The 15,800-nt window shown below is 36.4% G+C and overlaps 1 protein-coding gene across 1 annotated transcript; it reads left to right on the top strand.

The window, feature by feature from the left end:
- Positions 1–8,173: 8,173 nt before the first annotated feature.
- Smp_124290 (hypothetical protein) lies at positions 8,174–8,557 on the top strand (the record flags this gene model as incomplete). The annotated part of the gene is made up of 1 exon (XM_018793082.1): positions 8,174–8,557. The coding sequence occupies one exon, from the start codon at positions 8,174–8,176 to the stop codon at positions 8,555–8,557; it is 384 nt and encodes a 127-aa protein (XP_018647630.1).
- Between the last annotated feature and the right edge of the window lie 7,243 nt (positions 8,558–15,800).

Raw genomic sequence — 15,800 nt, 5'->3', positions numbered from 1 at the left:
AGTTGTCAAGATGAAACTGAAGCTAAAGCAACATTGGACAACTGGACAAACAGTATAGCAAATGTTCAATACAACCTGCCTCAGACATACTGACAAAATCAACCACAGGTTCCAAGCCTCATAGGATCCACTGAAAGAAGGAGAGACCACTATGGAGGATAACTGGAAAGGGATCAAAGAAGCACTAATATCAACTTGTCTGGAGGTGCTGGGTCTCAAGAAACATCATCATAAGGAATGGATCTCTATGAAAACCCTGGACAAGGTTCAAGAAAGCAAGCACAAGAAGACTGGGATTAGCAACAGTCGAACACGACTAAAAAAAGTCAAGGCACAATCAGAGCAGCAGAAGCAAACAAGCAAGTGAATAAGAGCAATAAAGCCAATAAGCAGAAATACATGGAAGAACTAGCAACGACGGCGGAAAGAGCTGCAAGAGAAGGGAATATAAAACAACTATATGATATAACGAAGAAACTTGCATGGGGATATAGTAAACCGGAGAGACCTGTTAAGGACAAAGAAGGAAAGACGATCACGGAGGAAAAGATGGGTAGAATACTTCGAGGAACTGCTGAGTAGACCAGCCCCATTGAATCCACCGGACATCGTAGCAGCATACACTGACATTTCTATATCTGTCACTACACCAACGATCGAAGAAATCAGGATGGGCATCAGACAAATCAAGAGTAGGAAGGCAGCAGGACCTGACAATATACCAGCTGAAGCACTAAAGTCAGACATAGAAGTAAATGCGAGCATACTTCATAGTCTATTAAAGAAGATTTGGGAGGAGGAAAAAGTGCCGAGGGACTGGAAAGAAGGATACCTCATCAGCATACCAAAGAAAGGAGGTATGTGCAAGTGTAAGGACTATGGAGGCATCACACTACTATTAGTACCAGGAAAAGTTTTCAGCACAGTGTTACTGAGCCGGATGAAAGACCCAGTGCACGCTCAACTTCGAGATCAATAGGATGGATTCCGTAAGGATCGGTCGTGCGCAGACCAAATCGCGACACCACAGATCAACGTTGAATAATCAATTGAATGCAATTCGTCACTACACATCAACTTCATTGACTATTTGAAGGCATCTGACAGTGTGGATATAAGAAGATTATGAAAACTTCTTCGGTACTATGGTATACTTAAGAAGATCGTCAACATCACACATAATTCGTACCATGAACTGTACTAAAGATTGTGCATGGAGAACAGCTGAGGACAGGAGTCAGACAAGGCTGTTTATGTTATAACGCGTGAGTGGCCAGTTGTTATATCGATTGCCTGCGTGCCCCTTTTTGATATATGAACGTGCTGATTACCGCCAGTGAGAGAAGAGCGAACTATCGATCGGATCAACGATACACAAAAGCCGTATGAGCAGTCTTGAGTACGTCACGGCCCTGCTATCTGCCTAGCTCAGCCAGTTAAGTCCAGAACACTAATAACAGCCTCGGCAATATGAATCATTCTTTACAAACATACTGGGTTTATATACAAACCAAACAGACCACATCGTACCATAAAATAGAAAATAACATTTGTACAATAATTGGCCAAATGTGGCTGTTAATAGGGGGAAAGTAATAGATAGACTGATGATAACTCAAGAATCGTATAATAATAGGGCAAAGGTCAAAATAAAGCTAATGATGCAACAACTATACAATAGGAAACGTACATATTACATTGGTCCATAACTAGTCCTCAGAGTTACCATTCATAGTTCACCAGGGGATATAACAGTTTACTCTCCCCCTTCCTCTTTCCTCTGGTGGTTGACCGGATTATAAAGACCTCGACGCCTTGGGGGAAGCACGGAATACAATGGAAAGCTTGGGGCCAATTAGAAGATTTCGAATTCGCAGCTGACCCGGCCCTTCCATAGCATACATGCGAGCAAATGCAAATGAAGACGACTAGTGTACCAGCAGCCTCTGCATCAAAAGGCCTCAACATACACAAAGGGAAAAGCAAGATCCTCGAATACAACATGGAGAACATCAACCCAACCACAATTGATAGCGAAACTCTGGAAGAAATGGAATCTTTCACATATCTGAGAAGCGTCACCGATGAACAAGGAGGATTGGATGCAGACATAACGGCGAGGAATGGCAAAACAACGGCAGCATTCGCACAATTGAAGAACATGTGAAACGTCAATACGAACGTCAATACGAACGTCAAAACATTCTTACTGTATGGTGCAAAAACTTGAAGAACTATCACAACCATCATCATAAAGGTGCAAGTATTTACAAACAATTGTCTGAGCAAGATACTCAGTATCTGTTGGGCAGATGTCATCAGCAACAGCCTACTGTAGAAAAGAACAAACCCGCTTTCAACGGAAGAGGAAATCAAGAAAAGTGGTTGGCAGTGAATATGACATACACTAAGAAAATAACCAAACTTCGTCACGAGGCAGGTCCCAACGTAGGGTCTTGAACGGAAATAGAAAAGAGGAAGGCTGAAAAACACATTGCCGTTCGAGTAGATCTTTCGATGAGATGTATGTACATCCCAAGCTCGATTGGCTTCTAACTAACTGCAACTGCCCAAATAAAGGCATTGATCCAGTTAACAGATCAATCAATAACTCCAAATCAAAGCTATCTCATCGTGTCGCCAGTGTTACGGAATCGTTCGAGAAAATCCCACCAGTGCGATACATAAATTTAAACTTTGTCACTCAGTCAGCACCATAGTTATCGAAATGAATTCGTGGATATGTAAGTGTATAATCCAAAGTACTGATACTTAAGGAGCTTGGGAAAACCCAGTTATTGCGTAACATGGCTAAGGATATCAGATGAGTCAAATGGTTGTTCATGGAATAGAAAAATCTGTCCTCATTGAGCTGCTGACTCTGGTAACAATGGATCTCCGACTTCTCCAGTTGAAGACGTGTGAAAATGACTCGGGTATTCGGAGTTTAACAACGCCTCTACACATAACACCCCTGTAATCGATGTATACCGACCCAGTCATATCAGAAGGGAGAAATGAAGAGGTTCGAAGGTATATTTGGAAGGCTATCGATATGTCGAGAAGAGTTTGGTCTAAGCTGGATGATTGTTGCAAAGGGTGTATAGTACGGCATACCAACTCCTGATCTGGTGCGGATGTGTGACCGAGCGCCTTCAGCTGGGTATGCTCAGTAAGGCTAATGAGGTGAGCATCAATGTCGAAGTATTACAGAACTGTCTATTTCGAGAATTTACTTACTGTCACGCATAGTCATATGGAATAAGCCGAAGCAATATAATATTAACAACAACAACAATAATAATATTAATAACACTTCTGAGTCCCTGAAAATATATCAAGCCCCTCCTTCAAGGGCTTCAAGGGTTTTGAATCGAGAATATGGCGATAAATAAATCAGTTCGTAGTGAATTACAAAAACTGACCACTGGTAACAAGTGAAAAGCGTGTCTATAGTCCAGATTACTGTGTTCTACATCGGATTTTTGTGTATTTCTATTACAGTTTGAGTTTGAACTGAATTCGAGTATTCCTTCTGGGAGATGACAAAGGGTATTTGGGAGGTTTTAAAATATAACATCACTCCTACTCCTGAGTAGCGTATATGCTAGAGGACAAAGATCCATCGTCTTATGACTTGTGGTCTGTCAATCCTCACGCCATAAGACCGTCAATTAGAACTCGACTTGTACAATCTTAGTACTGTGCCAAACCGACTGCGTGTTGACCGGTATGAGAAGCCTGAGGTCCTTATTAGCTCTTTTCGCCAAGCTCTACCTGTTGAGTCCAGAACACTGGCATCAGTCTCCACTATATTAATCATATATTTCAGATGTACTTGGTTTATATACGAACAGACCAGATCAAACCACAAATTAAAGATAATTATTACACAGGATTAAGCCGAAAAGTGACAGTGATTGTGAGAGACTGTAACTAGTGCTTTGAGGATAGCTTAAGAAAAGTGTATGGTATAACAGTAGTCAATGGGTCAAATAAAAGTTCATGATAAGAGAAACATAAACATATAACCGAGTTAGTGAATGGTTACACAATAAGAATATATACAATAACAGTGCATAAATAGTTCCTGGAAGTTACCCATAATTTAATCTCACCCGGGTATGACACACTGGCTTAAGGTGTCCCTTAGAACGTTTGAATTTGAGTCCATGAAATGATATCGTGACTCGTCTTTGGATACACTCTAAAGTATCCGTGTCCATTTGCAATCACGGCAGAACTATATCTTTAAAATCTAAATGTGGTCTAGTAAGACTGTGAAGAACCGAGTGAAAACTTTTTAATTTGACTTAGAGAAATTTTTTTTATGGTGACTTGTTCTAGGTTTGTTACAAGCGCGCTTTGTCTCAGTATAATATTTTAGATGGGAAGAATATTCCTTTGTCCGTTCTCCATACGTATCGTTTATTCTGTCAGTAACTGTGCCTATGAATATTTTGCTCTTATTTAGGTTTATTTGAAGTTATTATTACCATATAGTCTACAATTTTCGAAACACAGTCAATTCATGAATTCTGCTAGTGTTTAGATTGCTGGTGTGATAGGTATTCCATTTTCTACTTGTTAGAAACCTTTTATTGGTATAGATAATTGACCGCTCTTTTTTGAGCTGTTTGATTAATAACATTTTTGTCATTTTTGGACAGAACACTGTTCCCGAGTTGACGGGAAACTTTTCAATTTCAAACAAAAAGAGCATAATGAAATAAGTTGGTTCACGAAAGCTTATGACACGTTTATCAGATATGTTGGATATTTGACTGATCGTATGAGCATGTCATTGTGATTCGTATTATTGTCATTCGTATTATATACGAACGAAGACAAAATTAGTAGTAACTGCCAGGGCAATTTGTGGACTGTTATTATGTGTATACTCCTATCGTACAATTATTAAACAACTAGGTTATTATATATATACCCTTTTGACTATAAGCTTTCAAGTTACCCTTCTTAATCTGTTGTGAGTTTATTATTCACATTCTCCCATTATAGATTTCAAAATATGTTTGGAGTGAAGAATAAATGTTTAGTCAGTTTAGATATGCGTTATCGCCCATTCGAAATCAAAACAAATAAAGTGGGTAAATGATGGTCCTAAATGAATATTACCACCCAGTTATTCAACCAATACTCGTTCAATCAGAAGTCAAACCAAAAGCTATAAATAAATGTTGTTCTACCCTTTCTGGATAGATCACGTACAGATTGATCGAAATGCAATATTTAGTTTCGTTATAACACGGGGTGTTTCGAACTCTGGAAGAGCGCTTCAATTTACAATCAAAAATGCACAACCACAGTTAATGCAAGTAACACATTCAAAGAGGAAATTGAATCAATATTGCTGCCCCATGACTAAATAACAACTAAAATAACATAAATGTGGTTCAGGAAAAACATGGAAGCTCATTGAAGTCATAAGGAAAAAAACTAAATTAAAATACAAATAGTACCATCTGAAATGGGATGAAAAACTCAACAGAATGTACATCTGAGGGAATCAAGAGGAATAAATTACAGTATATACGTGGAGGGATTTTCATACGCGAAACCTTCAAAAAGTATCCTACACCCATACTCATAGATACATTTTAGATTGGTCACCAATAAATATTACTTTTTGTTTCATGGTATGATGTCATCTCGTCTGCTTGTATATAAAATAAGTCTGTCTGATTATAAGATATTGAAGGGCGGTTGTTGACTGCTGGACTAATCGGCAAGGCAGAGAGAAGCAACCTTATCGCAGACCAACAAGAGGATTTGTACGCTGACTCAAGGTTATTGGTGTACATGGGTATCAATTGATGTTTTTTCATATAGATGAGGTCAAGGGCCATCAGGCATAACAATTCGTGATTCCGTTTGTCCACTAAGTACCACTCGTGAATGTTGCCTTGTATAGTTTTTCGTGTTGCTAATGGGAATCCGTAGCATATGAGCAGCTCTTTTGACTATAAGTGGAGATGTATAGTGGCTTGCAGTGGAATCCAGGACGGGTACTAATTCGTTCTATTTGGGGCTCGTCAGCTGGATGCACCTGCATTCCGGAGTTGATGTTCATTCTGTGATTCGAACCCAATTCCGTTTCCTTCAAACTCCATCGCGTTACCTACATAGTTCGTGATTCCTGATGGCCACTGGCTTATGCAATAGTGTTAAGTTTAATTCATGTTTGTATTGGTTGTCTGAATTTCCTCACTGACACTTAGGGCTGCAATTGATCTGTCTCTTATTAGCACATTTGCATCTTGTGCAGATGGTCTCGATGTTGCTTTGGGTTCCTGGAATTGTAAGCAGTTTCTGCTTATGTATAACAAGCTATTCACTGAATACTGACTACTTTCTTCGTACTTGCAGCAGTATGGAGAGACAGATCTGCACGTCTGACGGGTGTAGGTATTCACAATAGTTTTATTTCTACTTGTCTCAAGTTACATGATGTAAATGTAGGACCCAATCCTTTTGTCGTCAGCAGTACGTTCGTAGAACTTCAATTTAGAATCTAGTCTCTCATGTATCGTTACTTTATCTGGTAAGCTAGTAATAATAATGATAATTTATTCTCAAATAACAGTTTGTTACGTGAGGCATGCCAGTAGTAGTGTATTCAAATACTATACACTGGTGCAGCCATAATAATTTCATTTAAAATTCAGCTTGTTTGGATACCTCTAAGCAATGGCGTTTTACTGTTATTTCACCATCCATACAATACTTAATACTGACCTGTTCACCATTTAGACACTGTTACCGCACAAAATACACCAAATGTATTCGCTTAATATATTTTGTCAGTCACTACATTTGGAAGCTAGATTTATGGGACTTTCTTAAAAAAAGATCAAAAGACATCAATTTAACAGTGGATAAGTGTTTAGTATCCCATGTAATGTGGAATTAGTCCGAATACTAAGCTAGCACGAGAGACTAGAAGTTGTGTATTTCATTACTGAAGACTGACCTATTACATTTTGACTTACTTGTATGACAATCCATGTTTTCTCCAATATATCAGCTGATCAAGCTAAAACGTTAATTACCGTGGCACACTATTTGGTGGTATCTCTTATCTAGGCATACAAAAGTCTCTGCACTACTGCCAAATGTACTAAATTTTCTACCGTCAAAGTTATAAGACTAATATTAGTTAACCTGGTTTCGAAAGTTGCCTTGCTTTTATTTTAAATGATTGTTAGCACTATAATACATTCATGCACTAAGCGAATAACTCGCAACTCAGAATTTAGTACTGTGAACCATAATCTTTATATGTCGATAACTCAAGTAAAAAGACTGGTTTGGTAGCTGAAGCGTTATTGACGTCAACCACAGCGTCATCGATGAAAATAAACTTTGTCATCAATTATATATCGATTTATGATGGTTATCATTTCCCAACTGACTCTTTTCTCGAACACAAATCATTGTAAAAATGTGTTGAAGCTCCCCAAATAAACTTCACACTGAATAATTATGTTCATAAATACTAAATATTGACTAAAATGGTGTGGATGTATTGACAGTAATAGTTATTACATGTTTCCAGTTGTGAAACTGACGTTAAGTATGAACTCACAACCATTTCGCTCACTGAAGAACGTAAATTATGCGTCTTCGGAATTGTAGGTTTACTGTGATTACTGATAGTAAGAGCACAATCATCTTCATCCGAGACTCTATGTCGTCGGTCAATTTCGTCATTATTCTGAGTATTAGATCCAAGATAAATTCGTGTTTCAAGTCACAAATTGGTAAGTTAGATTACTGGAATGGATGCAGGCCAAAATAAATCATCTACAAGACTTCAGAAGCTGTAAATTTTTACATAAAAATAAATCTTTGTCATCACCCACCGGAAAATTGTCTTGCTGATGATACTGTCGGTTCACCTTTTAGTCCAGCAACTTGCAGCTGAGAGGGTTTTAACAGGAGTTTGGACTGCAAATAACGAACTATTTAGGACTAGTGAATTCAAGTGGCTATACTACCACTAGTTGGACATCTCTTCAGGCTTGATGGTATACCGAAACAGAATGAGACAAGCGTAAAAAATCAATCAATTTATACTAGATGGTTACATAGATATCAAGCATTGGATATTGAAGTCTGTGTACCACGGCAACGGTCGCCGTAGTAATTTCGAATGGATAATCACTTGGGCCCACCATCTTATAACTACTTTACCAAAGAAAAACCACAAACAACAAATCAGCAGTATGGCTTTTTCTATCGAGAAGAGAAAGACGGTGACACTGGTATTCTTCGGAACAAGTCTGATTGTAATGAAATGGTAACGTCTTCGCATTCACTTAAGCACCATGGTGTACACACAAGAATTCGATCATCAAAACTGAGACCACCACTACCCAGGAAGATAACATACCACATTGCATCACCATTAGCAAAGCACAGAAAGGAATATGAAGTTGGTGGCGGAAGAAAGGACCCAGATACGCGTTTAACTAGAGTTAAAGGTATTCAGCTGTGGCATGCCCATACGGGATCATTAGTTCACGTTGAACCCTAATGATTTTGGCCAAGAGGCCATTTTAATTTTGGGAGCCAGAACGATATTTTGATTTTATTCCAAGGAATACTTATGCCTAATAAATATTTACAAAACACCAATATTATATGATCGTATTTTAATTAAGGTATCTATGTTAAATTGAGCTTTAAAAAGAACTGAAAACGTCCCGCAAGTTTTTAGCGAGCTGCTGCCGAGGAGGGTTTGCTATTTGTGAATGTCATTCCAGGAAGTCCTGAAAATATGTATGACAACATGTTTTTATAGGAAAGTGCGCGTCTCTTTTGTACAATCATTTGTGTGGCATGTAAAGTAAGGCATTGATGAGTTTAAAAGTCGTGGCAGGCTTGGAGGTAATTTTGGTAAATTCTAGCCAATCCTGTAAAGTGTATGGAATTTCAGTCTTCAGTAATAAGGATAGGACCTATATTAATCCTTACAGTTTGTTACACTATGGAGGTCCAATCTCGTTTTGAATATATCTACAGAAGGTGCTGATATTACGTATTCTGGTAGAGAATTACAGTATTTCACTACTCGGTGTGAGAAACGAAACTCCAGACTTAGAAGATTTGATCTCGGTTTTTGAACTTTCTTCGAATGTTCTCTCAAATGATCAGTCCTAGACGGAAGGAGAAGATAAGACATAATAACACCAAGTTCATCGTTCAGGATACGATAAGCCAATATTATATCGCCCCGTATTCTGCAGTAAGATAACGGAAATAAGTTGAGGTGTCTCAGTCTGTCTTCATAATATGGGCTAGATAGAACTTTTACCATTTTAGTCCCTTGGCGTTGAACTCGTTCCAACATATCCGCCTCATTTTTGAAACAAGGACTCGCTGCTCGAATCCTGAATCCCAAATGTGGTTTCACGAAATTTGTGTATAATAATCTAAAATTTTGTCGTCCAAATACTGGAAAGATCTAGGAATAGACCACAATACCCTATAGCTTTTTGCAGCAGCAGCCTTGCAGTGACTGATGGTTTTGAAATCATTTCTTAGTATGACTCCTAAATCTTTGGGTAGTATGAATCCCCATATTGTGTAGTAATACGAATCATCATAGTTATTTAATTGCATCATCACACTCTTATTAGGACTCACTTCTAGTGACGACCTGTCCATCCATGCCACCAATGATTTGAGATCATCCTGTAATAATATTCTATCTGACATGCTGTATATGGGTCTCAAAACCTTTATGTCATCGGCGAAGATTCGAACGGATGACTTAGCTACAGTTAGTAGTTCACTTACATATATTAAAAAGAGAAGAAGACCGAGCATTTTGCCTTGGGGGGACTCTACTATTTACAAGTTCTCAGGATGAGAGAGCTCCATTTACCCTTACACTTTGTCTCCTGTCATCTAAAAAGTCACTTATCCAGTCTATGACTGTATAATGAATTCCAAAACTTTCCAGTTTTAATTTAAGACCAGAATGGGAAACTTCATCAAAGGCTTTACTTAGGTCTATGAATATCACATCTACGGGACCATTTCGATTTTTTGCTTCAGCCCAATCTTCTCTTGTAATGAGAAGATCTGTCAAACATGATAGGCCTTTCCGAAAACCATTTTGTTTTCAGGATAAAAGATTATGTCCTTCCACATAGTTTATAACAGCCATCCGAATACTTTTTCCATCAGTTTTGCAACTGCACTATTTAAGCTAACGGGTCGATAGTTACTAACTAAATCTCTACTCCCAGCCTTATACACTGGACTAATTATCGCGTCTTTCCAATCTCTGGGTAATCTGGACTGCCGCAGGGACATATCAAACAGTATCGATAAAGGTTCAGCAATTACATCTGATAGGGCTTTCATAATCCGAGGATGAATATCATCAGGACCATTGGACTTACCAGGTTTGAGATGCTGGAGTAGTCTTAAGGCAGTACCTTTCTTAATAACTACAATGTCCATCAACAAGTCACCACAATCACAATGAATAATTGGTCGTTCTTCATCACTGATAGAAAATACTTTACTGAAATATTCCGATAAAGCTTCAGCTTTTTCGGTATCATTTCTTGCCAATATTAACGGATTTTTTTGTACCAAAAGTGATGGGATTCCATCAACTCCCTGAGTTTCCCTTTTTGTATACGAGAATAACCATTTTGAACTAAATTTACAATCCCTAACCAATTGTTTTTCGTATGACCGCCTAGTCTTACTAATTAACGCCTTACAAGCATTCCTAATCTTACAATAACTGGATCTGTACTGTTCGAAGCCCAGTAGAGATGGACATATTCCAGTGCTTTTTCCTACGTCTAAGAAGTTTCTTAACTTGTTTAGTTATCCATGGTGGACTATTACTCGGTCTACATGGTACCAGGTATGGTATGAATGTGACTGAACTAAACATAGGCTGAATGTATTTATCATTATAATAAAAATAGATGACATTAGTTGAGAATTTGCGAGTGACGGGTCCTACTATATCTCTGTAACCAAAACTGAAACTCGACCAACTTGTCTTACAGATGGCTCATGCGGTCCCCTTTGATAAAAATGTCTCTTCATAGCCTTTTAGCAAATATAAAGCATATTAAGATGGGACATTATAATTGGGACTGGCGAGTAACTTAGAAAAAGTACGACGAATCGGATAGGATTAGTAACACCCCTAAAAATAGAGGTACCATTAATATCTCCGACATTAAACTTAGAGTTTACCTGTTGATAGGTAAAAGTCTAGCATATATGTACTTTATCACTAGGGCAGTGGGGGACGGCGGATTACGCTTTTGTAAGGTTAGTAGTGGCATCGTTCTTATGCTGGCAATAACCTGCAAAGGGAAAAAGTGGACGTCCATCATAAATTATAAAATGAAGACAGCAAGTTGGTCAGTTGATTATCATTCCAGTTTGTACTTCCGTAAATAGCCCTTTATTTAAGGGCGTTTAGCAAGAATAATATCATATTTTTCCTCTGAAGTTTCGACGATGGAAAAATTGGCAGGACAAATGAAATCTCATCGAGTTTGTTCGGTCATATTCATGAACTCTAGACACTACGACTCTCAAAGGTGGCACAAGTTAAAGATATATATTCACAGAAGCCTTTACTCATTTGGTAGTGTATTGAGGTAAGATCATTTATAGCTTCATGGTACAATAAGAAATAAGATGTAAGGGTATTTCGTAAGAAATATATAATAACCTGCCTTCTCGCTAGGTACTCATTTCTTTGATTGAGCTAGTGAGTGCCGATGCTTTTCTAACTCTGGCTTAAACAGCGTATATTATCATATCCAAGTAAGTAACTTAAACAACTATCTTTATTTAGTAATTCTGGCAGTAATAACCGTTTTCAACTGGATGGAGTAAATGCTTTCAAGTTAATAAGGTATAGAACTGTAACTACACCATACGATAAGTAACTGAATAAAGATTTACTACTCAGCCTCAAAATTTGTTCCTCTCCCAGTTAATCTAATATATTTACTCCTGGCTTACAGAGTTTATTTTGTGTTCGCGAGTGAATCTTAATTCACTTGAGGGATGTGTAGCTACTGAGATTAGAAGTAGTAATATCAGTAGATAGTTAATTAACTAATCGAAGATGAATTCAGAATTATTGAAAACGACAAGGGTTTGAATACTAAGTCGTTTTGAATAAGTATGGTTACTTTTCTTTGAAACCTTTATAATATGGTATCAAATTTTTAAACACATTGGCATTACAGAGGTACGAATTGCTCTACAGGTTTACATTTATTATGCGAATTAAAAGCGAAAAAGTGCAAAAAATTAAACTTCTTCAACATCTTTCTCTATGTTTTTGAAACTGTTAGATTAAACTACGTATTTAATGATATCGAAGTTAATTTCATTCTCACTAGTATTGATGAAATTCATTTTAAATCAGGAATCAAAACGGTTTTTTTTATTCTAAAGGTATTGATAAAATTGGTAAATAATATCCTTTGGTAGTGCTTTCTAAAGTTATATTCGAACTAAAGTCATACAGCGAAGAATTAAATAACAATAACATGTTGGGCATCCGTCAATGAACTTGAAAGTCTGCTTTATATTTGAATGCATAATAAATTCCACGCTATTTATTTCTATGACAATCAAACCTCTTGTTTCAAGCAAAGAAGCTATCAAAGTTAATCTATCTAATCAACCAAAAACATTTTAAGAGCCAAATAAAACAAGTTTAAAATATCTGTATTCATGTAGACGTTCTTACCAAATGAAATTACTGATAAGTCTTGTTGATTGAACGCTATGTTCGGATCCTAAGCTAGTCTTGTACCCTCAAGCTAGAACTACACAGCGGGTTGAACACGAGAGAAAAGGCGCAAAATATATGAGAAGCACTTTACTCCAAAGTTTCATTTGTGTACAGAATATATATGGTTTTTATAGTATTTTAAAAGTCCTTGGGTTTTCCTGAAAATTCTAGAATACTACTAAACATAGTAGCGGTGTAGTAATCAGCCAATCAGAACCTCTACATGTGACTTTTTGTTTTCGCGATATTTCTAGCAAAACTTCTAATCGAACGCTGACTGGATAAAATGCTTCTTAAGGATCGCCCCAACAATTACTCAGGTGAATTTTGTTGCTAATTTAATTACATATATGTCGACGGTTTAGAATTTCATTTTTATGAGTGAGTGAGCTTAGGTGGATTTGCAAGTAAACTTATATACGTCAATTAGGACCGTACAGTTATTTATTAGATGTTTAGAACTCTTCATGAAGAAGTTAGTCATTTTTCGTTTTGTATTCTAATGACCATTAACACAGATTCAATAGATAAATCTAAAATTTGAGTTTTTAGATTGTAATAGTATGGTATCTGATACAAGGGCATGGTAAATGAAAAATATCTTAAAATCATTTTGGAGTGCGACATCCAACTGAGCATGTGACTATCAAATACATTGATTCAATTGTTTCGGTGAACCTGCGCACAAATGTGTGCATATTTCAAATACCTTATAAGTAAATCATTCCTATATTGTATTAATCGGTTATTCATTTAACTATTCATCTGTCTATCTCATTTTCTTATTTCAGTGCAATGTTGATTAGACAAATGTAAAGCAATCCTGAACTTATTCCGCTACAATTGCTGGATATTCGTTTGTCAATGTTGATATAAATCTAATGCAATTATAAACGAGTTTTATTCTGGCTTTAATCCAATACTACTATTATTCCAGTTCAGTTGTGTCCGTTTAATACAATCATGGTGAGGATACCACCAGTATTGTAGTTTGACAACTCTTTACAAGTAACACCTATAATCGAATCGCACCCACCCAGTTAAAATCAGAAGTCAGAAGCGGGGAGGTTGAAAGATATATTTGATGGGTTATCAATATATCGAGAAGTGACTGATCTAATATGGTTAATGATCGTGGGAGATGTTTCCCACGCCGTTCTGTAACGTGATCTGGTACGGATGCATGACCGAGCGCCTTCAGCTAAACCAGTCCACTAAAACTAATGTGGTCAGCATCCAATATCGAACACTTACAAAGTTATTGATTTTGGGGAATTATTTACAGCCACAATGGTTTAATTGTTTTTTTTTACCTCTACATATGCTAATAAATCCAATTACTGGAATATAATTTAGTAGTATTAATGTTCTCGTCGTTACTGGATTCATCTCTCCTCGGTCATCGATTATAAAGATAACCACTAAAAACCTAATTTGTATTTAAAGTATACACAAAAGTAACAGAATATTGTAGCAAATATACTGACATACACATTTTGAAGATCTTAGCCATTCATATAACATATCTTGAAGGTAAAAAGGCTTTTTGCTAATATATACTAATGAAATTAGGTTTTTCTACTGTTATTTTGAGACTACTTCTCCATTTGAAACACCATATAAACTGTTTTGATAAAAGAAAGTTTATCATAAAATATTGAAAGCAAAGATGGATAGTGGCTAGCAGTGGAATCCAGGACGAGCGTTTCGTCCTGTTTGGGACTCATCAGCTGGATATACCTGTATCTCAGAGTTGATGTTGCACTCCTAAACATCAATAGAAAGATTCAAACAAACAATACTAAGTGTATCATAGAATATGTCTTTGGGGATAAATATTTATAATATAAACCAGTTTTAACACTTAGATACTATTTGAAAAACATGCAAATGTTTCAACCAACTAGAGAATACAGCGCAATCAACTTAATTTAATATGATAGATATATTTAATGGAACTTTTGTAGTTAATTGTACTATGTTAGTGAAGAGAAGACTCTATAGAGTTAAATTGTGCTGGTATTTCATAAGAATATAATTCTGGAAATTAATTCATATGAGTTATGGTTTGAAGATTGAATTTTATGCTAATTTTCTGCCTTTATAAATAAAACTTCAATATATTTAAAGTCATCTTCATATATAGATCGTTATTATTGTGTGATCCTTCTTAATTCATTCAAAAGGTATCACTGAAATAATCGGATACATGTAAGATGTATGATTATTGATTCCAAGTCTATGGAGATATTTTACTCTAAAACGATACAGTTACTTTTCTGGTATCTTCATACAAATCCTTTTTTCTAATTTATATTTTGTTGTGAATATTTTATGTTTGAAAGTTTACAATCGAAAGAGAATCTGTCAAGAAATGTAAGTAAGTCTGTCAAATTTAATAACATATGTGGTTACGACTTACTTTATTGGTCTTTTTTCACGTTCCTAGTTTCTTTCAATTCAATAAAACTGATAGTGCCACGAGAAGGCAATGAGTAGGACTTCCCTGACAAAGGCTATATAGGCGTAGCCATGTGAGAGCATTTCGAGAGGGAGAGCGGACTCTCCCAACTCTCGGCCGTACCAAGGCATTAGGGGGCATTCACCCTAATAAATAATACAAATTGTTCGACTGTTATTATCAAATTATGAATAAAATTTAAATTACAATATATTTCCGAATAAAGTAAATAATAAATAGTTAACCATTGCATTTGTTTATCTTGTTAAGTTATAATAAAAATCAAACCAAAAAATGATGATAATAATCATATTAGACTTATTTCTATCTTTTAAAAATAATATTAGAAATTCTAGTGCCATTCATCCACTTATATTAAAAATACTTTTAAATGATCAATGTTCAGGTTGATATTGACTCAATGTAAGCCACTTCTTCAGAGAATGAATAGCCGAATTTACATTATTCCAAGTTTAAATAGTAGAACGAATGAAATACCATGGATTGGTACTGTAGTTT

This window comes from Schistosoma mansoni, chromosome 1 (assembly GCF_000237925.1).
Source record: "Schistosoma mansoni strain Puerto Rico chromosome 1, complete genome".
Lineage (NCBI taxonomy): Eukaryota > Metazoa > Platyhelminthes > Trematoda > Strigeidida > Schistosomatidae > Schistosoma > Schistosoma mansoni.
This window is presented reverse-complemented; position numbering and strand designations above follow the sequence as displayed.